Source organism: Pygocentrus nattereri, chromosome 18 (genome assembly GCF_015220715.1).
Source record: "Pygocentrus nattereri isolate fPygNat1 chromosome 18, fPygNat1.pri, whole genome shotgun sequence".
Classification (NCBI taxonomy): Eukaryota; Metazoa; Chordata; class Actinopteri; order Characiformes; family Serrasalmidae; genus Pygocentrus; species Pygocentrus nattereri.
Window position 1 is genome coordinate 22725379 of NC_051228.1, and position 27263 is coordinate 22752641.

General features: G+C 40.1%; 4 protein-coding genes across 5 annotated transcripts in view; 2 read left to right on the plus strand and 2 right to left on the minus strand.

Moving 5' to 3' along the window:
* LOC108433527 (integrin alpha-2-like) overlaps nt 1-2851 on the plus strand; it is a 44181-nt gene extending 41330 nt beyond the window's left edge. The window contains exon 29 of the mRNA XM_017708151.2: nt 133-2851. Coding sequence (XP_017563640.1) covers nt 133-225 — 93 coding nt within the window. The 3' untranslated portion in view covers nt 226-2851. The remainder of the gene's footprint in view (nt 1-132) is intronic.
* Nucleotides 2787-5401, minus strand: LOC108433528 (molybdopterin synthase catalytic subunit). The gene is made up of 5 exons (XM_017708152.2): nt 5381-5401; nt 4700-4822; nt 4451-4604; nt 3520-3643; nt 2787-3041 (listed from the first exon to the last, which is right to left on the minus strand). The coding sequence occupies exons 1-5, from the start codon at nt 5382-5384 to the stop codon at nt 2949-2951; spliced, it is 498 nt and encodes a 165-aa protein (XP_017563641.2). The 5' UTR covers nt 5385-5401; the 3' UTR covers nt 2787-2948.
* LOC108433529 (molybdopterin synthase sulfur carrier subunit) lies at nt 5383-9682 on the minus strand. The gene is made up of 3 exons (XM_017708153.2): nt 9614-9682; nt 6426-6547; nt 5383-5524 (listed from the first exon to the last, which is right to left on the minus strand). The coding sequence occupies exons 1-3, from the start codon at nt 9623-9625 to the stop codon at nt 5398-5400; spliced, it is 261 nt and encodes an 86-aa protein (XP_017563642.1). The 5' UTR covers nt 9626-9682; the 3' UTR covers nt 5383-5397.
* Nucleotides 9683-12361: 2679 nt separating this feature from the next.
* Nucleotides 12362-22133, plus strand: fstb (follistatin b). 2 transcript variants are annotated; one of them, XM_017708155.2, is made up of 6 exons: nt 12362-12569; nt 13826-14017; nt 14697-14915; nt 16301-16525; nt 18357-18587; nt 20894-22133. In XM_017708155.2, the coding sequence occupies exons 1-6, from the start codon at nt 12485-12487 to the stop codon at nt 20905-20907; spliced, it is 966 nt and encodes a 321-aa protein (XP_017563644.1). In that variant the 5' UTR covers nt 12362-12484; the 3' UTR covers nt 20908-22133. The 2 variants fall into 2 exon arrangements, with proteins under 2 accessions (XP_017563644.1, XP_017563643.1); XM_017708154.2 differs by having other exon boundaries at nt 21163-22133.
* The last annotated feature ends 5130 nt before the right edge of the window (nt 22134-27263 follow it).

Below are 27263 nucleotides of genomic sequence, written 5' to 3' on the forward strand. Positions count from 1 at the left end.
CTTATAATATTCTTTCAACAATCTCATGAAGTAGAACATCTGATTTTGATGCCTACATTTAAGATGACTTCTCTTGCCAATGTACTGTTTTTGCACTGCACTAGATTTAAATGCTTTTTGGGATCTCTCCAGGTGGGATTCTTTAAGAGAAAATACCAGCAACTGCAGAAGAATGATGACGGCCCAGAAACAGAAGGACTGCAGGAGAGTGCAACACAACCTTGAGACAAACACTGATCCTGGAGCAGTCCAAAGACTGCAGAACAGAAATACCTGAGCCAAAGACCCAGAGATGCAGATCAACACAAGCAACATTAATATCACCAATGCTCACCCATTCACCAGCATAAAAACCAGGTTTAAAAAACTTTATCGGTAGTGATTATTTTCTCCAGCAGGAAGATAGGCCTACAGAATTTCAGCACCAGCATGGCAGGTCTGAAGATCTTCGCCAGCAGCAGGACAATCCTCATCGGCAACAAGACAGGTCTAAAAGATCTTCACCAACAGCTGGACAGGCCTAAAGAACTTCACCAGCAGCAGAATAGGCCTAAAGCTTCAACACCACCAAGACTGGTCAAAAGATCTTAAATAACCGCTGGACAGGCCTAAAGAACTTCCCCAGAACCAACAAGACAGGCCTAGAGATCTTTACTACCTGCAAGACAAGCCTAAACGTCCAACTTCACCCAAAGCAATACAGACATAAAGAGCTTAATGAGTAGTACAGGCCTCAACAGCTTCAACAAAACCAGCAAGACCGACCTAAAGATGTTTACTGGCAGCAAAACAGGCCTGAAGAGCTGAACTGTGTGTGCCCTAACAGGCGCGGAACATGGCGCAAGCTTGTGTGTGACCTGTGAATTGGTTTGAGTGAGGCAAGCAGATCATTTGAATACCACAAGGGGCAAACAAAGGAGCTGTTGTGCCGACTTGGAAAATTCACCCTTCTGGTGTTTTTTCATGCCCGTTTTAATCAGTCTGCAAAATCTTTCGTTTGGGGGGATTTTTCACTCAGCATTACTATCTTTGAATCCCACCAGGGATGGCATAAGAAACGGGGAAGCACAGCAATGTTGCAGCTAAACCATTTCCTGACCCTTTCTTCTTTATTTTTTAAATACTGTAAATATTGTTGAATAACACCACAAAAGCAAATGGCCAAGAGATCTGCCAACCACTGCATTGGCAGTTTTTTGTGTCAACAATTTCATAAGTCTCATATGGTGAAATGCCACCAAACATGGTAGGGAGTATTTACAGGGTTTATGGTTTATTTACTTGAATGAATTCTCATTAACATTCAAAAGTAAATACCTCTCACAAAATGAACAACTTTTAAAGAAGTGATGCTATTATGAACATTTAGAGCAAATATTCAAATAAATATTTCTCAAATTTCTACTGAACAAACAATTTATACCAATTACACTGAGGATATGTGGCCAGTAGCAATTTGCACCATTTTGAATAAAAATGAAACTATGAAATGAAAAAAAATCTCCCTGTAATTGTAAATAAACATTCTTTTTGGTACACATGCAAAGTGAAAGTATTACATAGATCTGGACAAATGTGGCTCTATAGCTCCATCTTGCAGCCAAGAACATACTCTACTCACCCCTGACTCTGATTTTAAAGGGGAATTCCACAAATTTAAACAAAAATTCTGCATAATTCACTCATTAAGATTCATAGTGGTTTGATATGAAATGCTCTGTTCTACAGAAACTTTCTGAGCCAGAGTCGTTCACAGTGGTGGTGATAGGAACCACACATCTGTAGTGAGAAATAGTTTACAATATTTTCAATAAGGTTTTGGCCTAAAACAATTTTCTTTATCTATTTATGGCAGAAAGTTCTATGTAGAGAGTCCCTGAAGAAAGTTTGTTTTATATCACTATTTTACCATCAACATTTCATTTAAAAATGTATGTCCACATGTAGGTTGTCTTGAATAGCAAATTTAACAATTTTATTTACATTACCACTGTAAAGAAATCTGAATTAGTATGTTTTTCTACAGACAACCATTTCACATTAAACCACACTGAATTAATTGGTTTACATCTCAACCATTAAAATGGATGGAATTCATCTTTAACTTTTAATCAGAGTCAAGAATGAGCAGAGCAACATGCTGACTTTCTCTGTCTCAGGAAAACCGCACATTGACATATTACACATTATACTGCATTATTTAAAAAGACTACTTATAGATTGTAATTTCAATATGCAGACTGTAAACTTTAATAACAGCCAGAGAACTCACAAGATCCACAGTGGAACCACATTTTACCTCTTCTGGTGCTTCAAACCTATTTTTCTTGGACCTTTGTACATTTCAGACTGCTTATACTTTATGTTTGCACGCTTACTTTCTGGATCCATACCACCTTTTTAATGTCTATGTCCAGCACTTTACCAGCTGTAAAAAGTAAGTAGTTTCATACTTTTTTTTTGGCTTTTGGTACTGTACACTGAGATGCATTTGAACTGTACAGTTATGATAAATTTAGCTCATTTTTGTGCCACTTTGTGTAGCATGTATCAGAGAAAATGTGCAGAACATTTTTCTCTTCAGAATAGAATAAATAACCTAAGTGATGTGTTGATACACATTTGTTGGCCAAGGCTCCTGCACTCAAGAGAGTGATGTAGCATGTAAGGGAAATGATCAGGGGAGAGAGACAGAAATGCACAGAACTAAATGTAAATGTTTACATAATGAATATTTGCACTGGTACATCGTTTGCTTTTTTCATAGAAATACTGCAGATTCACTATTACTTTTTTGTTACTTAAGGCTTTATTGTAATTCATTTAATGATAATAAAATCTTTAAAATGTCTGTGGCTTTCAGTTAAAACACATATTCCATGCTCTGGGCTGTGTAGATTGGCTGTAGATAAGACATTAGATAAAAGCACTGCGGCTCAGTTTAAAGTTTAAAGGTCAGCATGCTTTGCTCCAGCCCCACTTCCTGTCCACAGACACTCCTTGTTCTCCTTCCAGCAGGGCTCCTCTGATTCATAGATCTCCTTAAAAAGGAAAAAAAAACACATAGGCAGAGCACAGCTGAAGGGGAATTTTTTTTCTGTGTAATTCAACTATTAAGATGTAAACAAAGTGGAGAGTGTTTTGAAGTGAAACTGAATTGTTAACAGTGGTGATGACAGGAACCATGTGGTTTCGGACAGTAAATAAAATGGTTATATTTGTGTTGTAAACATCGTGAACAAAAGTTCCTGTCACAACCACCGTAAAGATGTCAGCCTTGCTGTGTAAGTTTCTCTATAATTAACCATTTCACATCAAGCCACTCTGAATGACTTTGCTTACATATAAAATGTTTAAACTATGCAATCATTTTGGGAAATTGGTGGAATACTCCTTTAAACAGGATACATGAAATTCACTGGACTAAAACAGCTGCACAGCACTGTAGATGTTCCACAGATGAGAGAAATGTAATGTTGACCAGAATAAAGTGCTTTTCAAAAGCCAGATGTAACACACCTTTTTCCAAATTGGGACGGTAGCTTTCAGAGTGTCTATGCAGTACTTCACAGCCTCCAGTGAGTCGCTACGGTGTGGTGATGAAATACCAATTATAACACTGGCCTCTGTAATAGGAACTACACTGTAGATTGAAAAACAGACATCCTGATAATATAGACAGTTTCTGTTTTTGGATCCAGCTCACAAATTACTACAAAAAAAGACAAAAAAAAAAGACACACAAATGGTTAAATGTAAATCAAACTTTTCAGTGTTAAACGACAGCTTTTTTTTGTTATTACAAATTCGATTTTCGTAAAGTTGATGCTATAAGTCTACAATATAAATATTAGCACAGGGATGAATTATGGTTAAGTTCGCTCCGGGGCTGGACTTATTATTAGTTTGGGTTACCATTATGGTTTCAGGCAGAAGTTCAAGATTTTTAATCCAAATTTAGTTGCATAGAATTTGGAAATTGGCTAAACATATATAATTTACCTAAATTTGAAAATCAAAATACAGTGTCAGGAAATATTCCAAAAAACAGCAGTCAGTCCAGAGTTTTCATATTCAGTGCCCTGTGTAGCACTTTACAATATGACTTGCCTTAGAAAAGTTTACCAATTTATATTATTAAATAATAAATTATTGTATTAATGGTTATCAATTAGTCATCATAAATACATTGCAAATCATAAATAAGCATTCATAACACATAATTAAAAAGAGAAGCCGTGACCTGTTACTTGCCAAAAAGTGAGCCCACAGTCATCTACACTTTTAAAACTCACATCCTGCTGGTTACTCATCCTTTTTGTCTTCTCCATCAGTCAGCACTAAACCAGTCACATTCATATTCTTCAGATATAACAACTTGACCTTTTTATGTCATAAAAATGTGTGTGTTTGTAAAGATGTAAAAATGGCAATCCAATGCATTGCTCACCCGAGTCTGTGATGGATGCAGATGTGCCGAATGCTTGGCCATCTCGCCCTAATTTCAGTGCAGATTTTTTTCAGTTCTGACTCTGCCATGGGAACGTACGCTTCATATTCAAGCTGAACTACCCTCTTCCCCTCAAAATTATCTCTGGTCGTCCCTGCAACAAACAGGACAGTCATGCTTATGTTTATAGAGATGCCAAATACACTGCACAACAAGCATGACAGACTGACGTTTAACAACATGCCCTACCAATAAACAATGAAATGGCTCCACAGGAGGAACATTTTACTGAGTCAGATACAGTATCAGTGGAGAGCTTATCAGTGGTCAGTTTAATCAGATCTAGAGGACCTCCTCCATCCTTAGCCATGTCTGTAATTAAATCCAAAAAGGAAGCATTAAAATACAACACAATCCATTCTTTCCTCTAACACTTACTGTCAATAATAAAAAGTAAAAAGCATACAAAGGTTTGAACAACATTTGCCTTAAAATGTGCTGAAGCATGTTCTCTGTACAGGGTGTTTAAACTTATTTTATACCAGAAAATTAACAGAACATGTAATCTGAATGTTAATAGAACATAACTGTTCCTAATCAGGAAAAGCTTTGAAGTCAATAAATCAGTCATGTTTAGAAAAATATAACAGGGTCACTAAAATGGACTTTTAGTGTGGCTTATGATGTAGCTTCAAACAGAGCATGCAGATATGAATAACTCATACGCTTAAAAGAAACGTAGGAATACATACGACTTTGCACAATTTATTTTGAAAACTGCCCGAGACGGAACTTCAAAGGTAATATTTTACAATCTGACATAAAAAAGTGCATAAGTACTCTAATACCATATCCATTTTATTATTAACACAAAATCAGTTTATTTAAAGAGAAATTAAAGAAGTCAAAGTTTGAAATAAAGTTCTGTACCCATGCTGAGGCTCCCTCTAGCCTCCGCTGAGTGGTGGTATGACCGCGACCTCATCCCCCTCCTGCAGAATCACCTGTTGATCACCAACAGCCACGTACTGCTGGCGCAGTGCCAGCACCACGTGCTCACGTACAGCACTCAACCTGACAGGAGATTTAGTGAAGAGAATTTAAACAGTTCAAAGCTATAAGTCTGGTAAGTAAATCAAACTTCACAATGAGTCACTGCGCATTCCAGGGATCATATAGTACATAACACTGACATGGAGGTGGCGCGTAACATACTTTGTGCTGGTACGGGTGGATCAGACACAGCAGTGCTGCTGGAGTTTTTAAACACTGTGTCCACTCACTACCACTCTATTAGACTATTGTTAGTCCAGCAGTGATACTGAGGTGTTTAAAAACTCACTGCAGCACTGCTGTGTCTGATCCACTCAGATCAGCACAACACACTAACACACCACCACCACCACATCAGTGTTACTGCAGTACTGAGAATGATCCACCACCCAAATAGTACTTGCTCTGTGAGAGTTCATGGGGGTCATGACCACTGAAGAACAGGGTAAATGGGGGCTAACAAAGTATCAGAGAAACAGATGGACTACAGTCTGTAATTGCAGAACTACAAAGTGCACCTGTATAGTAGGTGGAGCTGATAAAACTGGACAATGAGTGTAGAAACAAGAAGGTGGTCATACTTATTTATTCAAATCTTTATGACATCACAAAAACCAAGAATTCAAAACGAGCTGTTATTGCAGCGTAGTGTCCACATATGGACTGTATGTGGGGGTTCCTTCCAACTGTCCATTTTAGCAAAAGCCCAATACAATGATTCTAATTCACCAGTCAACTCATGTTCTTCATGAGTTCAATAAAGTGAGTCACAACGAGTGGTTAAGTCAACTTACTAACACAACTTGGACCGCACAATGGACAACCCAAAAGCACTGATTCATTCACATCAGTACAGCGATATGGAGATTCAACAGCAGAATTAGTCACTAAACTGAGATGCTTTTGCACTACTGATACTTACTTTGGATGGCGCTTCTCCAGTTCTTGCCACAGCTGAAGGGTGGTTAACTGTGACTGGAAACTCACAGTCTCAGATTTAAGCCCTGTTAGCTCAGCGCTTTTTGCAAAATACAACACCAACACCTAGTAAACATTAAAAAACCAACATTAATTACAGCACCTACTGAATTCACTGTTATGCAAAATATTCAGTTTACACACACAATGAAAGATTTAACCAAATATCAGGTGTTTGTTGATATTACTACCAAATAATAGACCAACATTAACGCCTTAAGCATGCATGTCAAACTGGGGGCCTTCCACACAAAAGTGCTATGAAGATTAGTGCTTACTCTCATCTGACACTGAATTCAGTTCACAAAGACCTTGCTATTCAGCTGATGAGCCAAATCAGGTATGTTTAATGAGGCAGTGTGCTGAAGACAGGTCTTAAAGGGATCGAAAGCCATTAATATGTTATTGATATTCTGTTCTGGGAAATTTCACTCTAAGGACTACTGACTACTGCAGCAACATTGTAGGCAGTGATTTAGACCTTAAAAAGCACCAAAAAGGGTTTTCCTATTGTAACAAGCTTGACACTGTAACAACAGATGAACCCTTTGGGGCTTTATAGAACCCTTTGAAAGAAAAGTCTATATAGAACCACATATAACACACCCTACATCAATCTGAAGACCACTTTAGCAATGCAAAGAGCCCTTTAATCAGGCATTTGGTTCTTTAAGTGTTCATGGTTCTATAGAGCCATTTTCTTTGTTAAAGAACCCTTGAAGAACCACATGTAGGCACATATGCAACAGTGAAGGTTAAATTATTTGTTTTGGTCAGTGTGTCCCTTTAAGATTCATGAACGTAGGTTCATGAAGTCTTTATTGTTTTCTCTACAGTGGGGCACCGGTCTCATCATCCATATTCCCATTAGAGCGCTGGTTAGGTTCCTTTTACCAGACGATACATCTAAGCTTAAACAGAAATGTAAATTTAGACAAACGAGAATCATGAGTAGATTTACCACAAGTGAATGTTAGTCATACTCTACAGCTCACACTTCCTTAGATGGTAATATAATTACTTTATTATTGCCAAATAGGTTAGCTTTTGATGTCATTTAATATATAATTATATTTAACTTACATTATTATTCATGTTAAACTAATGGTCATTATAATATGGCCATTTATGATCTGTATATTCTGCACAGTTAGTCATTTGCATGTGCCTCAGCATTAGATTGAAATCCAAAGTTATAATCTTTCCAAGCACTATTTACAGCATGTACACTACATTGCCAAAAGTATTCGCTCATCTACTTTCACACGCATATGAAATTGAGTGAGATCCCATTCACAATCCATAGGGTTTAATATGATGATGTTCCACCCTTTGCAGCTATTACAGCTTCAACTCTTCTGGGAAAGCTTTCCACAAGGTTTAGGAGTGTGTTTATAGGAATTTTTGACCATTCTTCCAGAAGCACATTTGTGAGGTCAGATGCTGATGTTGGACGAGAAGGCCTGGCTCACAGTCTCCACTCTAATTCATCCCAAAGGCGTTCTATCGGGTTGAGGTCAGGACTCTGTGCAAGCCAGTCAAGATCTTCCACACCAAACTCGCTCATCCATGTCTTTATGGACCTTGCTTTGTGCACTGGTGCGCAGTCATGTTGGAACTTGAAGGAGGCATCCCTATACTGTTCCCACAAAGTTGGGAGCATGAAATTGTCCAAAATCTCTTGGTCTGCTGAAGCATTAAGAGTTCCTTTCACTGGAACTAAGGGACCGAGCCCAACTCCTGAAAAACAACCCCACACCATAATCCCCCCTCCACCAAACTTTACATTTGGCACAATGCAGTCAGACATGTACCGTTCTCCACAAGTACCATTCTCTACTGTCAAACCCAGAGTCACTCATCAGACTGCCAGATGGAGAAGCATGATTCGCCACTCCAGAGAACACGTCTCCACTGCTCTAGAGTCCAGTGGTGCCGCTTTACAACACTGTATATGATGCTTTGCATTGCACTTGGTGACATAAGGCTTGGATGCAGCTGCTCGGCCTTGGAAACCCATTCCATTAACCTCTCTACGCTACTCTTGAGCTAATCTGAAGGCCACATGAAGTTTGGAGGTCTGTAGCGACTGACTCTGTTGAAACTCTGTCTGTGCCCTATGTGCCTCAGCATCCACTGACCCCACTGTCATTTTACCTGGCCTACCACTTCATGGCTGAGTTGCTGTCGTTCCCAATTGCTTCCACTTTGTTATAATATTTAGTAGCGAGGAAATTTCACAACTGGACATGCTGCACATGTGGCATCCTCTCACGGTACCAGGCTGGAATTCACTGAGCTCCTGAGAGCGACTCGTTCTCTCACAAATGTTTGTAGAGGCAGTCTGCAGGCCTAGGTGCTTGGTTTTATACAGCTGTGGCCATGGAAGTGATTGGAACACCTGAATTCAATGATTTGGATGGGGGAGTGAAGACTTTTGGAAATGTAGAGTAGGTGTGCGGTTTATTCTCTGGTGATGTTCTGGTTGTACAACATATAATTAAGTGCACACGTTTTTACCATAGACTAAAATGAGTATAAAAATACTGATAACTGGCCCAAGTTTTATTTATGTCAATTCAGCGAGAAAGAAGCAGGTTACACATCTACGAGTATGTAGCCCTACATATCCCAGAGTAGACGAAATAAGACGAAATGTATTCAACTGACGTGTATCCAAATCAGTGAAATGACAATAATTTAGCAGAAGCTTAAGTCCGCTTCTTCCTCGCAGGCTTCGTGTACGAATTCTCCACCTTATGTAGCGCAGCAGTTCTTACTGTAACGCCGCGTTTAACCGTTACACCACGTGAGAAAACCACAACAAGAAGCTGGCGAATAGGAAACCGCCTTCAGCCTCGTAGCTTCTCATGTCTTAAAGGATTTAAATGCACACTGCCAGTGGTGATGGAAACCTATAACAGAACGAGGTTAGAGAAGGTAAAGCAGTGCACACTAACGCCGCCCTTCACTGTTTACAGTGTTAACGCTAGCCAAGTTACATATAACGGTAAGTTACATACACCGTGTCGATTTTTATAACAACCAACAACATCCAGAAAATGATTAGCATTTTGTACGATACATGCTCTACTTTCCTTTCAAAAAGCTGAACAGAGTGTAAATTCGTACCTCGGCAGTCATGAATGCAGCCTGTTTGGAAACACAGGACTTGGATCTTTCCCAAGTTCTGTGTGAACTTCCGCGGATCTGAAATCGGATTGGTCCTGCTCTGAGTCAGCTGACCGCGCTTCAGGAACGCCGTGTCAACATCCAATCATAATCCAGACCGTTTAAGAGCTGGTTTTGGGTCTTAATCTGCGCTTGAAACGTTTATCCTTTGGCGTATAAGCGTAAATTGTGTTTGTAATGATGACGCGAAAGGAAAGAAAAAATCATGAACAGCGTAGCGGGTTTGAAGCTGTCAGTACCCATCACCCACCAGCAGGTGCCGCCCGTTCCTCCTTGTGCTGAACTGGGTTTAATGTCAGACAGGTGGAATTGTTTGATTTTTTTGTTTGATTAAATCAGCGTGGCTGTAATTTTTAGTATGAGGACAACATGCATTTTCTCAGCTGACAGGATTTTATAAGGGGGGGGGGGGGTGGATGCGCATTGGCCAATTCTGAATTTGAAACAGCTGACCGAGAGAGAGAGAGAGAGAGAGAGACAGAGAGAGAGAGAGAGAGAGAGAGAGAGAGTAAATGAAGGAGGGAGGGAGCGAATGACTGAGAGTAAGCGAGGAAGGGATTGAGTGATTTAAAAGAGAAGTTCACGAGGTTCTTTTCGTCTAACAAAGAGCACATTGCAGTCTTTCACTGCATTTTCAGAATGCGTAATTCAATCATTAGGACGTCAACAAAGCCATTCAGAGCTCTTTGATGTGAAAATGCCCCGTTCTACAGAAGCTCGGACAGTGGTGGGTGTAGGAACCAGACGTCTGAAGAGTTTAATGACTCTACAAGTTCCCTCACAGAAAGTTATTACATGAAATGCTTACCCATACGCTGCCCGACCCTTTTGTTTAAAGAGTTTTAAGAGTTAAACTTTTGGCCAGAAAAATATTGTAATATATTTTGGGGGGAGCTACCAGAAATATGAGGCAAAATAGTCCTCAAAGAAAACAACATTACATAGAAAAACAAAGACCACGTGTAGGTTCACTACAAAGTCCTGCTGGTGACAATCCATATAAATAAAAGAATAATGCCTCAATAATGTATTAACGGATAGTGCATGACCACAACTTAGTAAGGTGTAGCCCATCACTTAATTAATGTGCAATGTGCGGGAATGAGATCAAGCCTTATTAAGCTGTGGTCAGTTTCATCTCATTCCCAAGCCTTCCAAACTCAAGGCTGTGCATTAGGATCTCGTCCCTATGCCTTACTACATTGTGGCCCTGATTTAAATATCTTGTTTGAATGCCTTATTAAGTTATGGCCACGCATCATTTTTATTTATATGGGCTATAAATAAACATGATGTCGACATATTAACACGTGGAAACGACATACTAATGCGTGGCCACATCTTAGTAAAATATTGGAAGGGACATAATTAATTCATGGTCTCGACTTAGTAAGGTGACGAAACAAGATCATGCAGTGTTTGAGGCTTAATTGTCTTATTCCTACGCCTCTCGTCCCCACGCCTTACTAACTCGTGGCCACCATGCAATGGCCATACACTAATTTTTACAGTATGTCACCAGCAGGGCTCTATATTATTAAGCTGTGGTCATGGCTTAATTATCTCAATGTAGCCTTACTGAGTGGTGGCTACTAATTAGGATCTAATTCCCACACCTTAACACAACTTAATTATTTCATTTCCACGCCTTACTAGGGCTTCTTAGGGGTCATTCTGGGGAGTAAATAAAAAGGCTCTATTAGTGTGGCAGACATAGCGTCTCCTGGTTCCTATCACCACCACTGTATGTACATTTGAGGCAGTAAGTTTCTCTGCAAAGAAGAATTTCACGCCAAACTTCTTCCAATGACTTTGTTTACAGCTCAGAGATTAAACTATCCGGATTTTTTGAAAGTTTGGCAGAATTCAATTTTAAGCTGTAACTTGTGTTGCAACGGGTGACGGCCAGTCTAAGTGCAGTATGGCTTGTCTACCGATAGAGGGCAAGCGAGGCCACATTTTCCGCGATTGGCCCAGTCTTCCAGCGGAGCGGCTACCTGTCACCCCGCAGACGCGCAACACGCTTGTCTGAGCTGAGCACTCAGTGCTGTCTCCTGCGTCTGAGGTAATCCAACCCCCAACCCAAGAGGCTCCTTTGAAGCAGGATTTGTTGGTCTATATTTGTGCGCTCGACCCCGGGGGAGGACCAAACAACTGTCTCCACTATGACCAGAATGACCGCGCGCCTATTATTATCGCTTAGAGTTCCCTCTAATGGAGCACTTTAGGAGATTAACGCGCTTATATGGGCGGCTGAACTTTGATGGAAAAGCGGCTGTTATCGCGGATCTGTTCAAAGCTGAGAGCGATAACCCAGAGTCCAATGTAGTTTCAGACACAGTCCTGTTCAGACAGCAGTAGCGCTGAGCATGAGCTTAACATAACAAGCATGGAAGGATCTTCTAGCTGGAAACCCGCGTTTTTGTGTGTTTCCAAAAATATTTAACGCTGCAAAAGTCTAAGAGCCTGCACTCAAATTAGGATCTGAAGCTTTTCAAAGGACGATCTCTCATAGACCTCAGTAACCAAAAGCTGTCAGGGCTCGAGGAGAGAGAAAGTTTCTCAAGCTCATAAAACGTCACCTGACGACTCTTTTTTTTCCCTTGGTGGTGAGCGAGCCGTTCTCCCAGTGTCCCCACCCCCCTCAACTTTCTGAAGCCCGCCCACCAAAAGGCGCTCCACTCCAGAGCCTCATAGCGATTTAAAACGCAAGACTGGCTCTCTATGACAGACACTGGGTGTCAAGCACGCTAAGCATCCCGTCCTACACGCCTCATCCACCCGTCCTACATCCGGCCCTCCTCTCCAAGGATGCTCCAGCTCCTGCAGCTTCGCCAGGGCGTGCTCGCGCTGCTCATGTGGCTCGCGCACTTCATGGAGGAGCACCGAGTTCAGGGTAAGAGCAGCTCGTCTTTGTGGTGTTCTCCGTGTAGTTCCACTGGAGCTGGAGGTTGCGGGAGTCTGGAGGCGCACTGGCGCTGAAGTGCGGTGGCGATTGCGCGCAGTTACTGCTGTGCGTGAAAGGGGGGAAAGTGGAGAAGTGGTTGCGCACCTTCGAAGAAGTAGATTTTGTTGAACAGTATAGTGATCGGTGCTGTATTCTTAGTGTAACCGTGCTGCTGTGGCTTAGTGTGTCATTTTGCCACTCTGTTTCTTTCCTGTGAGGTGCCCTTTTTTGTTTTGCGCGCCTGTTTTGCTAGTTTGCCCGTTTTTCTGGCCCACCAATGGCATTTACTGCCACGTTAAGGCATTTTTATTACTTTTATTCCAGGGTCTTCGTTAAGTATCTCGTGCCTCTTGAGCGAGGGAGCGCACGGGTGACCAAGCCTGTCCTTACACTTCCTTTCAAACAGCTCTCTTCTAGAACTTCTAGATGGTCCACATAAGCCTAGCCTGATGCAAAGAAATAACCCAGCATTTTTCAAGCAAATCTCTGTCTGCTGCATCTGATTACCACACACAATCATTTCAATGCGTTTCTCTGTTCTTAGGAAAAGAACAGAAACCCTTCTTGCTTCAGGACCTGCCTATTGCCTTCTATTGCAAGCACATTTTGAGTCAACTGGTTTTGTTTTCCCTTTTAAGCACTGGAAAACATATCAGAACTATTCTCTGTGGTGATCAGCCATACAACACGCAAGAGGCAGACAGAGAGAAGGTTGAAAAATGCTGCACTATTCCTTTAAATATATCACACACTGAGAGTTGGCCAAAAGCCTATGCACTGCTAGAAATAAAGGTGCTGTGCAGGTCCCTTTTTTTGTTTTTATCAGGGTACAAGCAACGTAAATGTGCACTCAAAGGTACAACAGTGGTCCAGTTGTGAACCTTAAATAAGTTTTTTTCAAGGTGAAAAGTACATATTTGTACTTTTTCATAACATGAAGTTTTAGAACAGAACAATAAAATAAAAAGCCTGGAGTCGGAGTGTGTGGAGTCAATACAACTTCGAAAATATTTAAATGGATTATGGTACAGTTATGTTCCTGGACTGAAGCTACTGAGGTGTAGCCTTGAGGGTACCACCTCAGTGACAAGAGGGGTCTGGCTCCATTGTCAATTTTGTACTTTTATTTCTGAGAATATGGATATGGAGTACGTTCAGCTTCAGTAGGTTCAGTACAGGCTGCTAACAGGGCTGATTCTTTCCAGCTGGCAACTGCTGGCTTGAGCAGGGGAAGAATGGGAGATGTCAGGTCCTCTACATGTCTGGGATGAGCCGAGAAGATTGCTGCAGAGGTGAAAGGCTGGGCACGGCATGGACAGAGGAGGATGTGCCCAGCAATACCTTATTTAGGTGGCTGCTCCTGAATGGTGGTGCACCCAACTGTATACCATGCAAAGGTATGTTGCCACTGCAGGCTTTGCAAAAAGAATGAAATGTAAATAAACTTTATAGTGGTCACCAACCTGTGCCTAGAGATCAAGGACTCATTTCTCAGGCTCAGTTTTACCCTGACCAAAACAAGGGGTAGGTTTCTTGGGTTGTTGACCAATTTGCAATGGCATTGTTGCTGTTTAACAGTTAAAAATCCAACTTAGCCTAGGCTTAAGCTTAATCTAGGTCTACTAAGTATTGAAATACTTTTGGCATTGTTGTGTAGCCCAGGATTAAGTTTAATTCATGTTCAGAAAACTAGACCCTAGGGTTTAGTGTCAGCTCCCTGATTTGGATTAGTGCTGATATGGGTTGAAACCTGCAGTAGGTCACATAGGACAAGGTTGGTGACCACTGTAATGATACAGCCACGTGCAAAAGTTTGAACACCTATCCCACATATTAGAAAAAAAAACAAACTATGAAATATAAAGGGTGCCGTAACTTTTGCATGTGGTATTTTTTCTTCAGTATGTTACCTTTCGCATATAAACAGTAATTGTGCATTAAAATGAGCAGAATTATGACCAGGACACCTAAACCTTTGCTTATAGCTGTATAATCATATATATATATATATATATATATAGGTAAATATATAAACTGAGAATGACTGTTTGTCTGACTGATTGTTTGATTTGTCAGAGACATGTGATAATGTGGACTGTGGTCCTGGAAAGCGGTGTAAGATGAACAAGAGAAACAGGCCACGCTGCGTGTGTGCTCCAGACTGCTCCAGCGTCACCTCCAAAGGCCCTGTGTGCGGCTCAGATGGGAAGACCTACCGCAACAAGTGTGCGCTCCTCAGAGCCAAGTGCAGGAGATACCCCAACCTGGTGGCCCAGTATCAGGGCAAGTGCAAGAGTAAGTATGAAATGCTGTATATTTTTGTCAGTTCAACCTAAAAAATGTACTTCAGGCAGTTGACATTGTTATAAACCTTTGATTAAAACAAAGCAAAGCAAAATAACAGTTCATATGAACAATCAGTCCATTTTTTCCAAAGCATGGAGTTTGTTAAATAAATAAGTAAATAAGCTAATGTCAAAACATGCATCAAAATTAAATTCTTTGACCCAGACTAGCCAATGCTGACTTTTACACAAACTTTCAGGGCCATATTCAATGAGCAGTCCAGTTTTTCCTGACTCAAAACTAATCCTAGAGTAGAATGTATATCCATTTGAGAGTCTAATTTACTCCCACATTTCTCCTTATCTATGCTCAATCACTGTCCAGGAAACCCTGGAAGCCTAACTTGTCCAAGGATTGGTCTGTCTTTATTAAACCAGGATTGGATACAGTCCAAACCAACATGTGTTTCAAACCAAACTTAGACTTAGACTGAATCTAAAAATTAAGATTAGGTAAATTAAGTGTTGTTGAGAGTCCCTGAGAGTGTAGTCGATGCCAAGGTTCTGTGCTTATAACAGTGAGAATCTCAAATATGTTTCTTAGGCTTTATCTCAATCTCAGAAACAAGGATTAGGTCAGTTAGATTAAGTAAGGGCATTAGTCCAAGGTTAAACCTAGTGTGGAGAATGCAGTCGAACATTTGTTTCAAAACAAAACCAGCCTCATTCTCAGAAATTAGGATTAGGTGAAGTGAGTCTAATGTAGTCCAGGAATTAGTTTAATCTGGGCTAGTTTAAACAGACTGGCATGCAAAATCTCCAATCAAACATTTGTTTCAAACAAAAACTAGGTTTAGTTTTAACTGTAGAAATTAAGATTAGGTGAATTAGGTGAAGGCAGAGCATTTAAAGGTCAGCTTCTTGGACTCAGATTAAATGCTTAACCTCTGTCCAGGAATCTGAAACTAACCTATTCTAAAATTCAGTTTAATCTGTGCTTATTAAACCAGCCTAGCTGTCAAAACAAAAAAAAAGGTTTAGTCTCAATCTCAGAAATTAGGATTAGATTAAGCCCAGTTTGGAGAATCACAATCAAACATCTGTTTCAATTCATATTGTCATGTATGTTTCACATCTGTTTAAAAACTAGGCTTAGTCTCAATCTCAGAAATTAGGTGACGTAGGTACAGTGAGAGCCTCTGAGAGTCCTCCCCTCTAGGAGCCATAGACTTAGATTAAGGGTTCATTTAATCTGTGCTCATTAAACCAGCCCAGCATGGAGAATCTCAATTCAGGCGTGTGTTTCAAACCACAGCCTGAAATAAAATTCAGTGAAAGGACAGTCAAATCTTTGCAGAGGCTTAACAGTCACGTTTCAATGTTGACGCTTTGCAGAAACATGTCAGGATGTCCGCTGTCCCGGCTCTGCCACATGTGTGGTGGACCAGGTCAACAATGCCTACTGTGTGACCTGCAACCGTATGTGTCCTGAAGCGACTTCACCTGAGCAGTACCTGTGTGGGAATGATGGGATTGTTTATGCCAGCGCTTGCCACCTCAGAAGAGCCACGTGCATTCTGGGAAGATCTATTGGGGTCGCCTATGAGGGCAAGTGCATAGGTGAGAATCTACCTTTTTGTATCAAATGATCACCCAGAGAAACCACGTTAGAACCCAGCTGATCTGCTTTTAATGGTTATGTTTATGCCGCTGAACAATGCAGACATAACCACTGATTTATTAAAGACTGTACATTTGCTTTACTTCAATTATCATTTACATTTACATTTACAGCATTTAGCAGACGCTCTTATCCAGAGCGACTTACAAGAAGTAAATTATCATCTTTTCCTTACGGTCGATTGTCTGCATGTACTGTGTCTACTGAGTGTCTGCTGCTGTTTCGTGTTAAATGCAGCGTAGTTCCGAGCGGAGCCATATTTCGTTAATCACTCAACACCTGGCTGTGATGACACGTGGCAATAAAGCTCAGCATGATCTAGGATTAGCACTTACAGTCTGTGCAATCATGTTCATTAGGATAAAACTGGCAAAACTGATCCTCGATCAGGCCCCACTCCAACCCTCAAAGCTTTGCTTATATAATGCTCTCTAAACATGTGGTCCTCATTAGTTTGCTGTGGTGCAATAACCCATGATTCCATCATCTGAACACTGAGCCTTACTACACAGTTGTTCGGATATCTAATTGAATCCTAAACCATCTCAGATTGGGTGGCTCCCAGTCCCAGACTTGGGGACCACTTGCTTGCGATATTTTTTTTTGGTATACCCACTGTAACACACCTGACCCAGCACATTAGGGGCTTATTAACCCCTAAGTTCTAGAACATGTATATCGATTCACACTGAATCACTAACTACATCATTTACAGAGTTGTTGGCTGGTGATGCACTACGTCATCTAGATAACAACAATAAAAAACTTGAACAGAATTAAATTCCAGTACATTTTTAAGGGTTACTAGTTTTAAAGTCTTCATTTATTGAATATGCCCGCAAACAGTAAACAGCTTCCTCACAATGACCGATACTTTCTTATGAGAAAGTTGGAAGGCTATACTTTCGAGAAAGAAGAGGAAGTGGATATTAGTCCTGTGTTTTCAAATAGTTCAAACTTTATGAAATGAGCTAACAGATTATGATAACAACCTAGACAGTTTGATCAAAAATAGCCCAAAAGCAGTTTGAAATGAGGTTAAATTAGGTTAGATTATATCTTTTAAGTAATGTAAAAACTACATACTTAATCTTGCAATTTGAGCACCAGATAACATTCCCAAGCAATCTGTTAAACTCAGTTTTAAAAAAATCAGTTTCATAGCAGTTACTAAATAATTCATAGAAGACACTGAATAATTTATAGTAAATAATGAATTCATAGTACTAACAGTAATTTATAGCAGATACTTAATAATTTATAGCTGTCACTAAATATCTCATAGTAGGTACTGCACAATACATCTTAAGGTTAAGCAGTGAATAATAAGCTTACACTCCTAAAAAAGATGGTTCTTCAAAGGTTCTTTAGTGAAGAAAATGGTTCTGTACAGAACCATGAACACTTAAAGAACCTTTTGCATGATTACATGGTTCTTTGCATCTTTAATTGGCTCTTTGGGTTAATGGAGAATGTGCTGTAGATGGTTATACATAGAACCTTTTTGGAAAAGAGTTCTACCTAGCAGCAAAAAGATTTCTTTTGTTGTTATGATGTCAAACCTCTTACAACAGAAGAACCCTTTTTAAAAAGGTATCTATACAAAAACATCTTTTTGTGTGTAGGGTATGAGGGTTTAATTAGTTAATGAGTTGAATCAGGTGTGCTAGCTAGAAAACAACAGTGTTCAGAATAAGGCGTCTCACTTAATTCGATAGACCCCCAGTAGTAGAATGGAGACACTTACTAATCTCCTGTTTCTGCCTTCAGACGCTCAGTCGTGTGATGACATCCGCTGTCCCGAGGGGAAGCAGTGCCTTTGGGATGCACGGACAGCACGAGGCCGCTGCTCGGCCTGCGAGGATGACTGTCCAGAGAGCCGTCCCGGAGACAGCGTGTGCGCCAGCGACAACACCACCTACCCCAGCGAGTGCGCCATGCGGCGGGCTGCCTGCTCGCTCCGCCGCGTCCTGGAGGTCAAACACTCCGGCTCGTGCAACTGTAAGTTGAACTGTAACTGATGCTTAGACTGGACATGAAATGTTGCCTTTAAGAACAGCCATTAGTGTCACTGCCCTCCTTCACCCAAACACCTCCACCTCCAGTCCATGTCATGCTATAGTGCAACTACAGGAAACAGGAGGATTCTGGGAACTGATGATGTCTTTGTTTATCTCAGCTCTTCTGAGACAAAAACAGCCATATGCTGAAGTTTGATCACTGTTGGTCAAATGTGTTGTAGAGGATGCATTCGTTTATTTTCACTTAGATAATCAATAAACCATATAATTTGATCAGGGGTGTCCAAACTTTTGCATATGACTGTAGCTGTTGTACCCCTGAGCTTATTACATTTTAAGGTTTATAATTCAGTCAGTCTGTGAAAGCTGACTTAAGTTATAGAAGTCTGGACCCACCAGCAGCTCCTGGGTGTTTAAGAGTTTAAGAGCAAAAAAAAAAATTCACTGAAATTAATTTCATATGCTGGTGCATTTCACCCTGTTGGATTCACTTAAAGGGTCACTCCACAGTTTTGTCCAACATCAGGCTTATTATATCTTACTATTGTCATCATATATTAGTGTGAAATCTTTGCACAGTTTCTATGCCACCATTGGTCCAACCTTTGGCCTAGTCTGCTGGGGTAGTGCCGAGAATAAACAAATAACAATGCAATCTGTTCCAATAACAATCTAATTTGGCCAATTCAAAGACTTGCCTAATATATGATAGATTTAGTCTGGGACAGTTCCACATTGTTCACATTGTTTATCCCTTAATAAAGCTAGATTAATGGTGTAAACATGTCACGTGGAGAGCACACAGGGACATACATTTACTTTCCTCTGCTGTCTTTTGCTTACGCCTGTGGCCCTGGCACAAAGTCACAGTGAAGATCATGAGATAAACAATTTCGCTTATGCATGAGACATCAACACAAGCTGACCTGAGCATGTCCTACTCTGCCATCTGAGATTCTAATCAGATGCTTTCTTTAAATCGCTTGAAAAAAAGCATCTTGGATTTTGGATTGATCAGGATCAGTTTAAACATTAGAAACAACATCAGTAAATATGCAGCTTTTTAAAAAACTCGGGGCCGATGGCTCATTCTATTACATACATGCATACACATTTAGGAGTATATAAGTATATTGAATATAATTAAATGAATATATGCAAAACCATGTAATTGTACTTGTACATATATACTGTGCAAAAGTTAGAGACCATCATTTAATACCCATTCAAAACAGCCATTAAGTACAAATCATTCAAGCATCAGGGGGAAAAAAGTAGAAAACAAAAAGCCAGAACAGCATCAGTTTTTTTCAGTATGTATTGTGTCTACTTTCAGGAGGCTCTCAGTTTTTCAAAGAAAAGAGATATTTTTCCACACCTCCAAAGTTCAGTCTTAGAAGTTGGTTGCATTTTCTGCTGAATGTGGGCTTATATACACAATTAATGTGTGGAAAAAATTCATGTGCGAGTGCTGTCCACTCTTTTCTCCCCTCTTGGCAACACGTAAGGCACTGCACAGTTTTCAACACCAGTTTTGTTGTGACTTACTAATGTCATACAAGACTGTGAACCGTTTCAATTGAGGAGGGGCTGGCAAGAAAGTTATTGACCTTTAATGAGGTCACTGGGGGAGATTTCAAGAAATAAAAACTCATCTAGGAAGTTTTCTTGCTGCAAAGTCATCTTAACAATGATGGATTTTTCTAATGTTTTCACTCTGTCCAGTTTTGCATGACATTGTCACGATTCTGACCCTGATGTTGGAAAATTGTGAAGCGCCCCCTTTCACTAATAATGCAATATGGGTTTGTTTTCCATATGCTTCTTAAGCCTAGTCCAGGACCAGGCTTAATCTGTGTGTGGAGACTTTGATGCTAAAATATGAGGTAATAATATAATATGACATTGTTACTAACAAAGCTCTGAAGGCTTTATGTGCTCTGAACTGTGCTCATTGTTTTGTGTTCTTGTGTGGCAGCATTAAAAATGTCTCTTCTAGAGCTAATTACAGTCTGTTTATCTGAGTTTTGACTTGTTTAACCCCTTAAACTCTGAGACTTACAATGCTCATGCTTATAACTATGTGTCAGATGTTTCTGAATGGCTACTGAATAATATTTACTAATTTATAGATGTTACAGCATAATAAGCCTTAATAAGCCTGGAGTTTAGGGGGTTAATGAATATGATTTGATTAAGACTGCAAATCTATGTTAGCAACCGAATGTTCCATTCGGCCTTTTCCAAGCCTGTCAAAAATGAAAGCGCTTTTCTTTTTGCTTCCAGGCGTAGACCACTGACCTGTCCGAAACCCCTGACCCCCCTCTCAGTCCCACCGCACAAGGCTGCCCACCCGCTTCCTTGTGCCAATCAGAAAAAGCATTTTCATTTCAGATGCTTTGCTGGAAAAGAAGCAAAAACCAATAACCATTAACCATTAATGGTTCTTTAAAAAAAAAAAAAAAAACGTTTGTTGTCCTTTCAAAGCCATGCGGTGAGTTTGTGTGCTGTTGTGTTTCGTACTGATGCAACAGCTACTGTGTTCCTCCGCGTAGCCATCTCGGAGCTGACGGAGGAGGACGAAGATGATGAAGAGGAGGAGGAGGAGGATGAAGATCAGGACTGCACAGATTATGTTCACGTTTCTCCAATACTGATGGGGTGAAGCGCCGTCAGCACCGGCACTCGACGTGAGTGCAGAGTCAGTATTCATACTGTACATAGAGATATGCTTATTTATTTTCCAGGGAAAGAAAGAAAAGAGGAAGATTTCATATAGCTCCGTCTTCTGGATGTTTATTTATATATTTTTGTGTCCATTTATTTATACATTTATAGTGTCTGACTGACTATCTTTTGTCTTCTGTATATTATCCTCAACACTATTTATTATAAGGTGCAATGTGTTACGTAGAAGCGTGTTGATTTCGTGACCTAAACAATATATACGTGTCGTTTTCTACAGTGCCCAAACTCGATTATCTGCCTGAACGCTTTGTATATGTGTGCGAGTGTGTGCGTTAGTTGGAAACCTAAAGCTCACTAATAAATGGACTTCTAAGCGGATCTGGTTTTGTTTACAATCAAAGCAGACTTAAACAGCTCTGCCGTTAAAGTCTTTATAAGCAATTTATTTCTGTCTTCTACAGACGACATGCTATTTGATGTGAAAAGAATAATGTGAGAGTAAAAAAACCATATGGACATTAAAATGTGGGCTTTTTTCTACATTGGAAGGTTTTTTTGCTATAATAATGCTTGAACACCATTTTTGTTGCCAATATCCTAATGCCGTCAATGGTCTTTGTAGAAGGCTCTACTTTGTTTTATCACAGAATGTATAGGATTAACTATATCAATGATCTTATAATACTTTTGCCGTTCTTTTCTTTTTGGTTTGTTATTGTTGATTATTCTGGAGATTCAGCTGTAAGTATATAGTTTTTTTTTTTTTATTGTTCAGTGTACATAAAGATAACGATGCCATTTGTAAACATGCAGTATGAGTAAAAACTGGTTAAAAATATGGTTGTTTCCTTCTGTTTTTGTTTTTTACCAAGTCTTTCATGACTCAGAATGACTTGATAGTGATGTTTGTTCACAAGAATGTGTGGGTTTGGAAACCTGAGACCTCAATACAAAAATAATATACACAGCATCTTGTCACTGACCAAAGAAAAACGTATGTGTTTTCAGTGTTTACTTTTCTTTATCGTTTGAGCAGAGCAGCTGTCCTTTAGGTTTTATGATAATCAATTTATTATTCACAAATATAGCTTAGAATAATATCTCTTAGCTTTAACTGACACTGAAAGCTAAGAACTTTTTTCCTTCTCCTGTAATCGTACCATTTTGTAAATACTTGTCATTTTTAGACAGCAAAGATATACGGTACTGTGCAAAATTCCGAGACCACCCTACATTAATTTCCAGTCAAAAGCCATTACATTACCCATTTTTCAGTGCCACGACTAAATCTAAAAACCACATATTTAATGGAAAATTACACAGAAGCCTCATAAACTAAATATATAAACATTTCCAGCATTTAGTGTGTCCATCTTTTACCTTTATTACAGCTTCCACTCTTTTCCAGAGACTCACTTTCAGTTTTTCAGAGAACTCTGCAGGGATATTATTCCACATCTCCAAAGTTCAGTATAAGAAATTGGTTGTATTTTTTGCTTCTGATGATTCAAATAATCCCAAATGTTTCAGTGGTTAACTGATGTTAAGGTCTGGACTGTTTGGTGGTCAGTCTACCAACAGCTTCTTTGTTTAATTTGCAAACTTTCTTATTTTTTTAATGATCTTTGTATGTTTTTCACTCCAGTTCTGGACATTCCTGTTTTTTTTTTCACTTATTTTCCTTTGAATTTCCACTTCCTTACGCATGTGGATCTTATATTTCATCTCTTCAAAAACATCTCCTGAAAGATGAGTAACTAAAAGACCATTTTGAATGGAAATGAAATAAATGAATGATGGTCTCTGACTTTCACACAATACTGTCTTACAACATATTTCAGTTGATACTCAAAGTGGAATATTCTCACAGCATAAAACAATATAATTCACTTTCATGAAGAGTAACACACCATCATCAAGGGTAGGACACCAAGTATTCCACTGTTGGGAATGATTCAAGAAAAGTGTTTTAGTCTTAAACAGAGCAGTTGTCTTTTCACTGGAAGTGAGTCACACAGACATACTCAGCGCCAAATCCTTCAGTAGCCACCGGAGCTGTCTGGACCAGAGCAAGAAAACTAATTTGCCAGGAAGTTGTACAGACAGGGCTAATTGGCAGAGGTAGTGGTGGCACCTCCTCTTTCAGTGCCCCTCCTGAGCCTGTGTGGATGCTCAGCACCTCAGAGGCCTGTGTGTGTGAGCACACCTCCAGCTTTCAATTCTTCATTAGACTCTGCACACACTCATATACACACATACACTTCGTCCCTTTGAATGGCCGCTAAATTAGGTTTAATGTCTGGAATTCTTTTTCTAAAGAAAGTCTACTCACAGACTTGGGCTTGTGTCCTCACATGCCTGCGACACTGAAGTAAGTGAATTAAGCACGTGAGCCTGTGCGTATAGTGTATTAAGTGGGCAGGCTGAGGTGGTCCTGGCTGGGTCAGATGAGAATAGTCCCAGCGTGGCTTACTCTAATTTTGTAGTCAAGATCATAAGAGGTGACTTTTGAGTCAAGCAGGTGACTTTGAGCCCAAATAAAAAGGATCACGTTTGTAGTAGCAGATTTTGAGTTAGGTGGTACACTTTATATCAGCTGAATTTGAGTCAACTGGTTGTTTTTGTAGAAGCCAAGTCAAAGTCAAGTGGTCAGATCAGGTTAAATGTTATTTATATCACACTTTTTACAACAGGCATTGTCACAAAGCAGCTTTACAAGTAGGCAACTTTACAGCAGCTGAGTCTGAGTAAAGTGGGTGACCTTATTGTGGCTGTGTCCAAGTAAAATGGGCAACTATGTAGCTGAATCTAAGTAAAGTAGGCGACTATATAGTAGTCAAGTCAAGTTCAAAATAAGAGGGGGATTTTGTGATAGCTGTGTCCAAATAAAATGGGCAACTTTGTTTCAGCAGCCATGTCAGAGTAAAGTAGTAAATGTATAACAGCTGAGTTAAGTGGGCCACTTTGTGATAACTGAGTCAAAGTCAAGTAGGAGACTGGCTTAGCCAAAGTCCAAGTCAAGTGGGCAACTTTGTAGTAGCTGAGTCAAGTAAGGTGAGCAACTTTGTAGTCATGTCAGAGTAAAGTGGACGAATTAGTAATAGTTGAGCCCAAGTGGGCAAACATGCAGTAGCTGTGTCCAAGTAAAATGGACAATTTTGTTCAGGTAAAGTAGGTGACTTTACAGTAGCAGAGTCTAAGTAAGTGGGTGACCTTGCCTTAGACAAGTCCAAGTGGGTAACTTTGTAGCAGCTATGTCACGGTAAAGTGGGTGAAGTTGCAATAGCTGATTCCAAGTCAAGTTGGCGACTTTGTAAAAGTAGAGTCCAAGTAAACAGGATAACTCTCTAGGAGCCATATATAAAAGTGGGTGACTACATAGCCAAGTGTGAGTCAAGTAGGTGACCATAACTGAATCTAGATATTGAGGGTCCCATATGTAGTAGCCTGAAATCGAGTCAGATGGGAGACTTTGTATCAGCTGAATTCTAGTTAACTAGGTGACTTTTTAGTTGAGTCAAAGTCAGCTGGGAGACTATGTAGCATCTGAGTAAAGAGTGCAACTTTATAGCAGCTAAATACAAGCCAAGTGGTTGACCTGTCCTTAAATTGGTCCCCTACACAGACTGGGCTTCTAGCAGTGCTGAGATGTACACCAAGTTCATTCTGAACATACTTATGACAGCTTGTTCAGCAGTAGTATGACTTTGTTTAGTTCTTTCATCATTTAATGCATACTACCAGCTAAACTCACACTCTCTCTGGGGCATCCCTGGTCCTGATGTACCTCCGCACTCTGCACATTTTGGTGTTTTTCCTATTCTAACAAACTATATCCAACTAACCAGCTAATTAACAAGCTCTTCTTGGAAGTGGGTGCTTGCAGAGGTACATTTGAGCACTAGTTTCTCTGAAGGAAAGAGCTGAATCAGCAGTGGGAATGGACTGGCCTGTCTGGGTTGAGGCTTCATAGGGGAATGTGGGCAGAGGGGTCCGGCTACTACCTGTTGAACAGCTTCTGTGACAGACAGGAGAGAGAAAGAGAAAGATTGAATGAAAATGATAGAGCATATCTATCTAGCAGAATGTGAGAGGAAGAAGCAGAAAGGTATGGAGTAGAAAGACAGAAAGAGAGAGTAATCGTATTTGAAAAAGATTACTGCAGCAGAGAGATTGTAATCAGGGTCTGTGTGTGAGGCTGTTTTGGAAAATGGAAGGCAGCCTCCATAACTACGTTAAGGAAATGCTGACATGACGGTCCAAGCGAAGAGCGAGTGTTTTTCCCACACTGCAACTGCTGTGACCTTCACATTAGTAGGGAGATGTTTCTGATTCTGGTGACAGATCATTGGTGAAGGGAAAAAAAGTAATTCTTTCAAGATATTCCAAACATTCTTGCAGTTTAAGTTGAAGCAAGGACAAGTCATTTATGACTGCCAGTCATTCACGGCTGAGGCAAGAAAGCACAAAGACCAAAAAATAAACAACAACAACATAAAACCCTAGCCTGTAGTGTAGGGCTATAAGACATGAAAAAAGTACTGTAATATGGCTTGCAATACATGAACCCCTAAAATTCTAAGAACAAGTTTCTCATACCCATACTAAGCCTAATCTAAGACTAAAAATAATTTTCAGTGGTGATTCCAATTAAGACCAAGAGTAGGCTTAATCCATGTCCGGAAAACTGGCCACATTATGTGGGCCCAAGCTTCTATTCCTCCCTCTCACATCTACTAAGGGTGTAACAATTCAGAACAAACACAATTCAGGTTGATATGATAGTCACGTTTCAATTTTCAATACATCAGAAACAAGAGCCTCTTTTTCCACTGTAGGGCCTATTGGTTCTAAGCATTAATGATGACGTTATTATTATATGTCTATTCAGACCTACATATGTGTAGATACTCATATCTGCATATGTACAGATTTTCACATTGGCTGTATATTATTCTGTTCTATTTATAGCGTTTTTATTTGCTACTAGTCTGTGTGCTTGTCTTGTCTATTTTCTATGTCACGTCATACATGTGTGCATTCACCAATACAAATTCCTTGTATATGTAACATACTTTGTAAAGAAAACGTGATTCTGATTCCGTTCTAGTGACTTTTCCACATGGACACGGTTTGACAGGGAATGTTTACAAACCATGTTTAGCACGGTTTTCTGAACAAGGTTAGCTATAACCTCTTTTACACTGCAGCACGGTAAAGTTCCAAGCCGGAGGGTAACCAATCCTGTGGTGTTTCCACATGGACTCAGTTTGACATGGAGCACTTAAAAACTAGCCACAGTACGTTTTCTCCACATGGTAAGCTAAATGTGTTCAGGGCCACAGATTTCACTAGGATGACGTAATGACGTAGCTATTCACTCAGTTCTATGTTTATTTTGGTATTGTGCTGCAGCATCCTGCTGCATTATTTCAACCCCCAAAACAATGAAATATATGCAAGCCCTGCATGGTTATAAATCCAAGACTCAATAAACATCAAAACTTTAATCTAACACCAATTGAAAATGGTCAATAGTGCCACTAACCAGGAGAGAGGCGCAGGTTAGTATTAGCTTCTTTAGCATGCTAAAAGCTCAGCACAGAACAAGTTTGATTCTGACTAACAAAAGCTTTACTGCAACAAGTTTAGATGACAGCTGCTGAAGCCTGAAGAAATAAAGTCGAGCAGCTGGTGTCAGAGGGACAGAAAGCTAAAATTAAGCCTGTTCCGTCGTGTTTGAAGCTGTAGCCTACTGGCTAAGCTAATGCTAGCAAGCACCTTTTTCCCTAGCTTAGCTTGGCTAATGAAATCCAAACACCCCAGTACATGTTTGATTCAACCAAGTGGTGTTCTGCTATCACAAGTATAGACAATAACTCATACGCATTTAGCAAAATTGACCTGGCCCACTTGTGGGCCACATCCTTGGTTGAGTTCTGGCGCAATTCTGGCTGGGTCCCCGGCC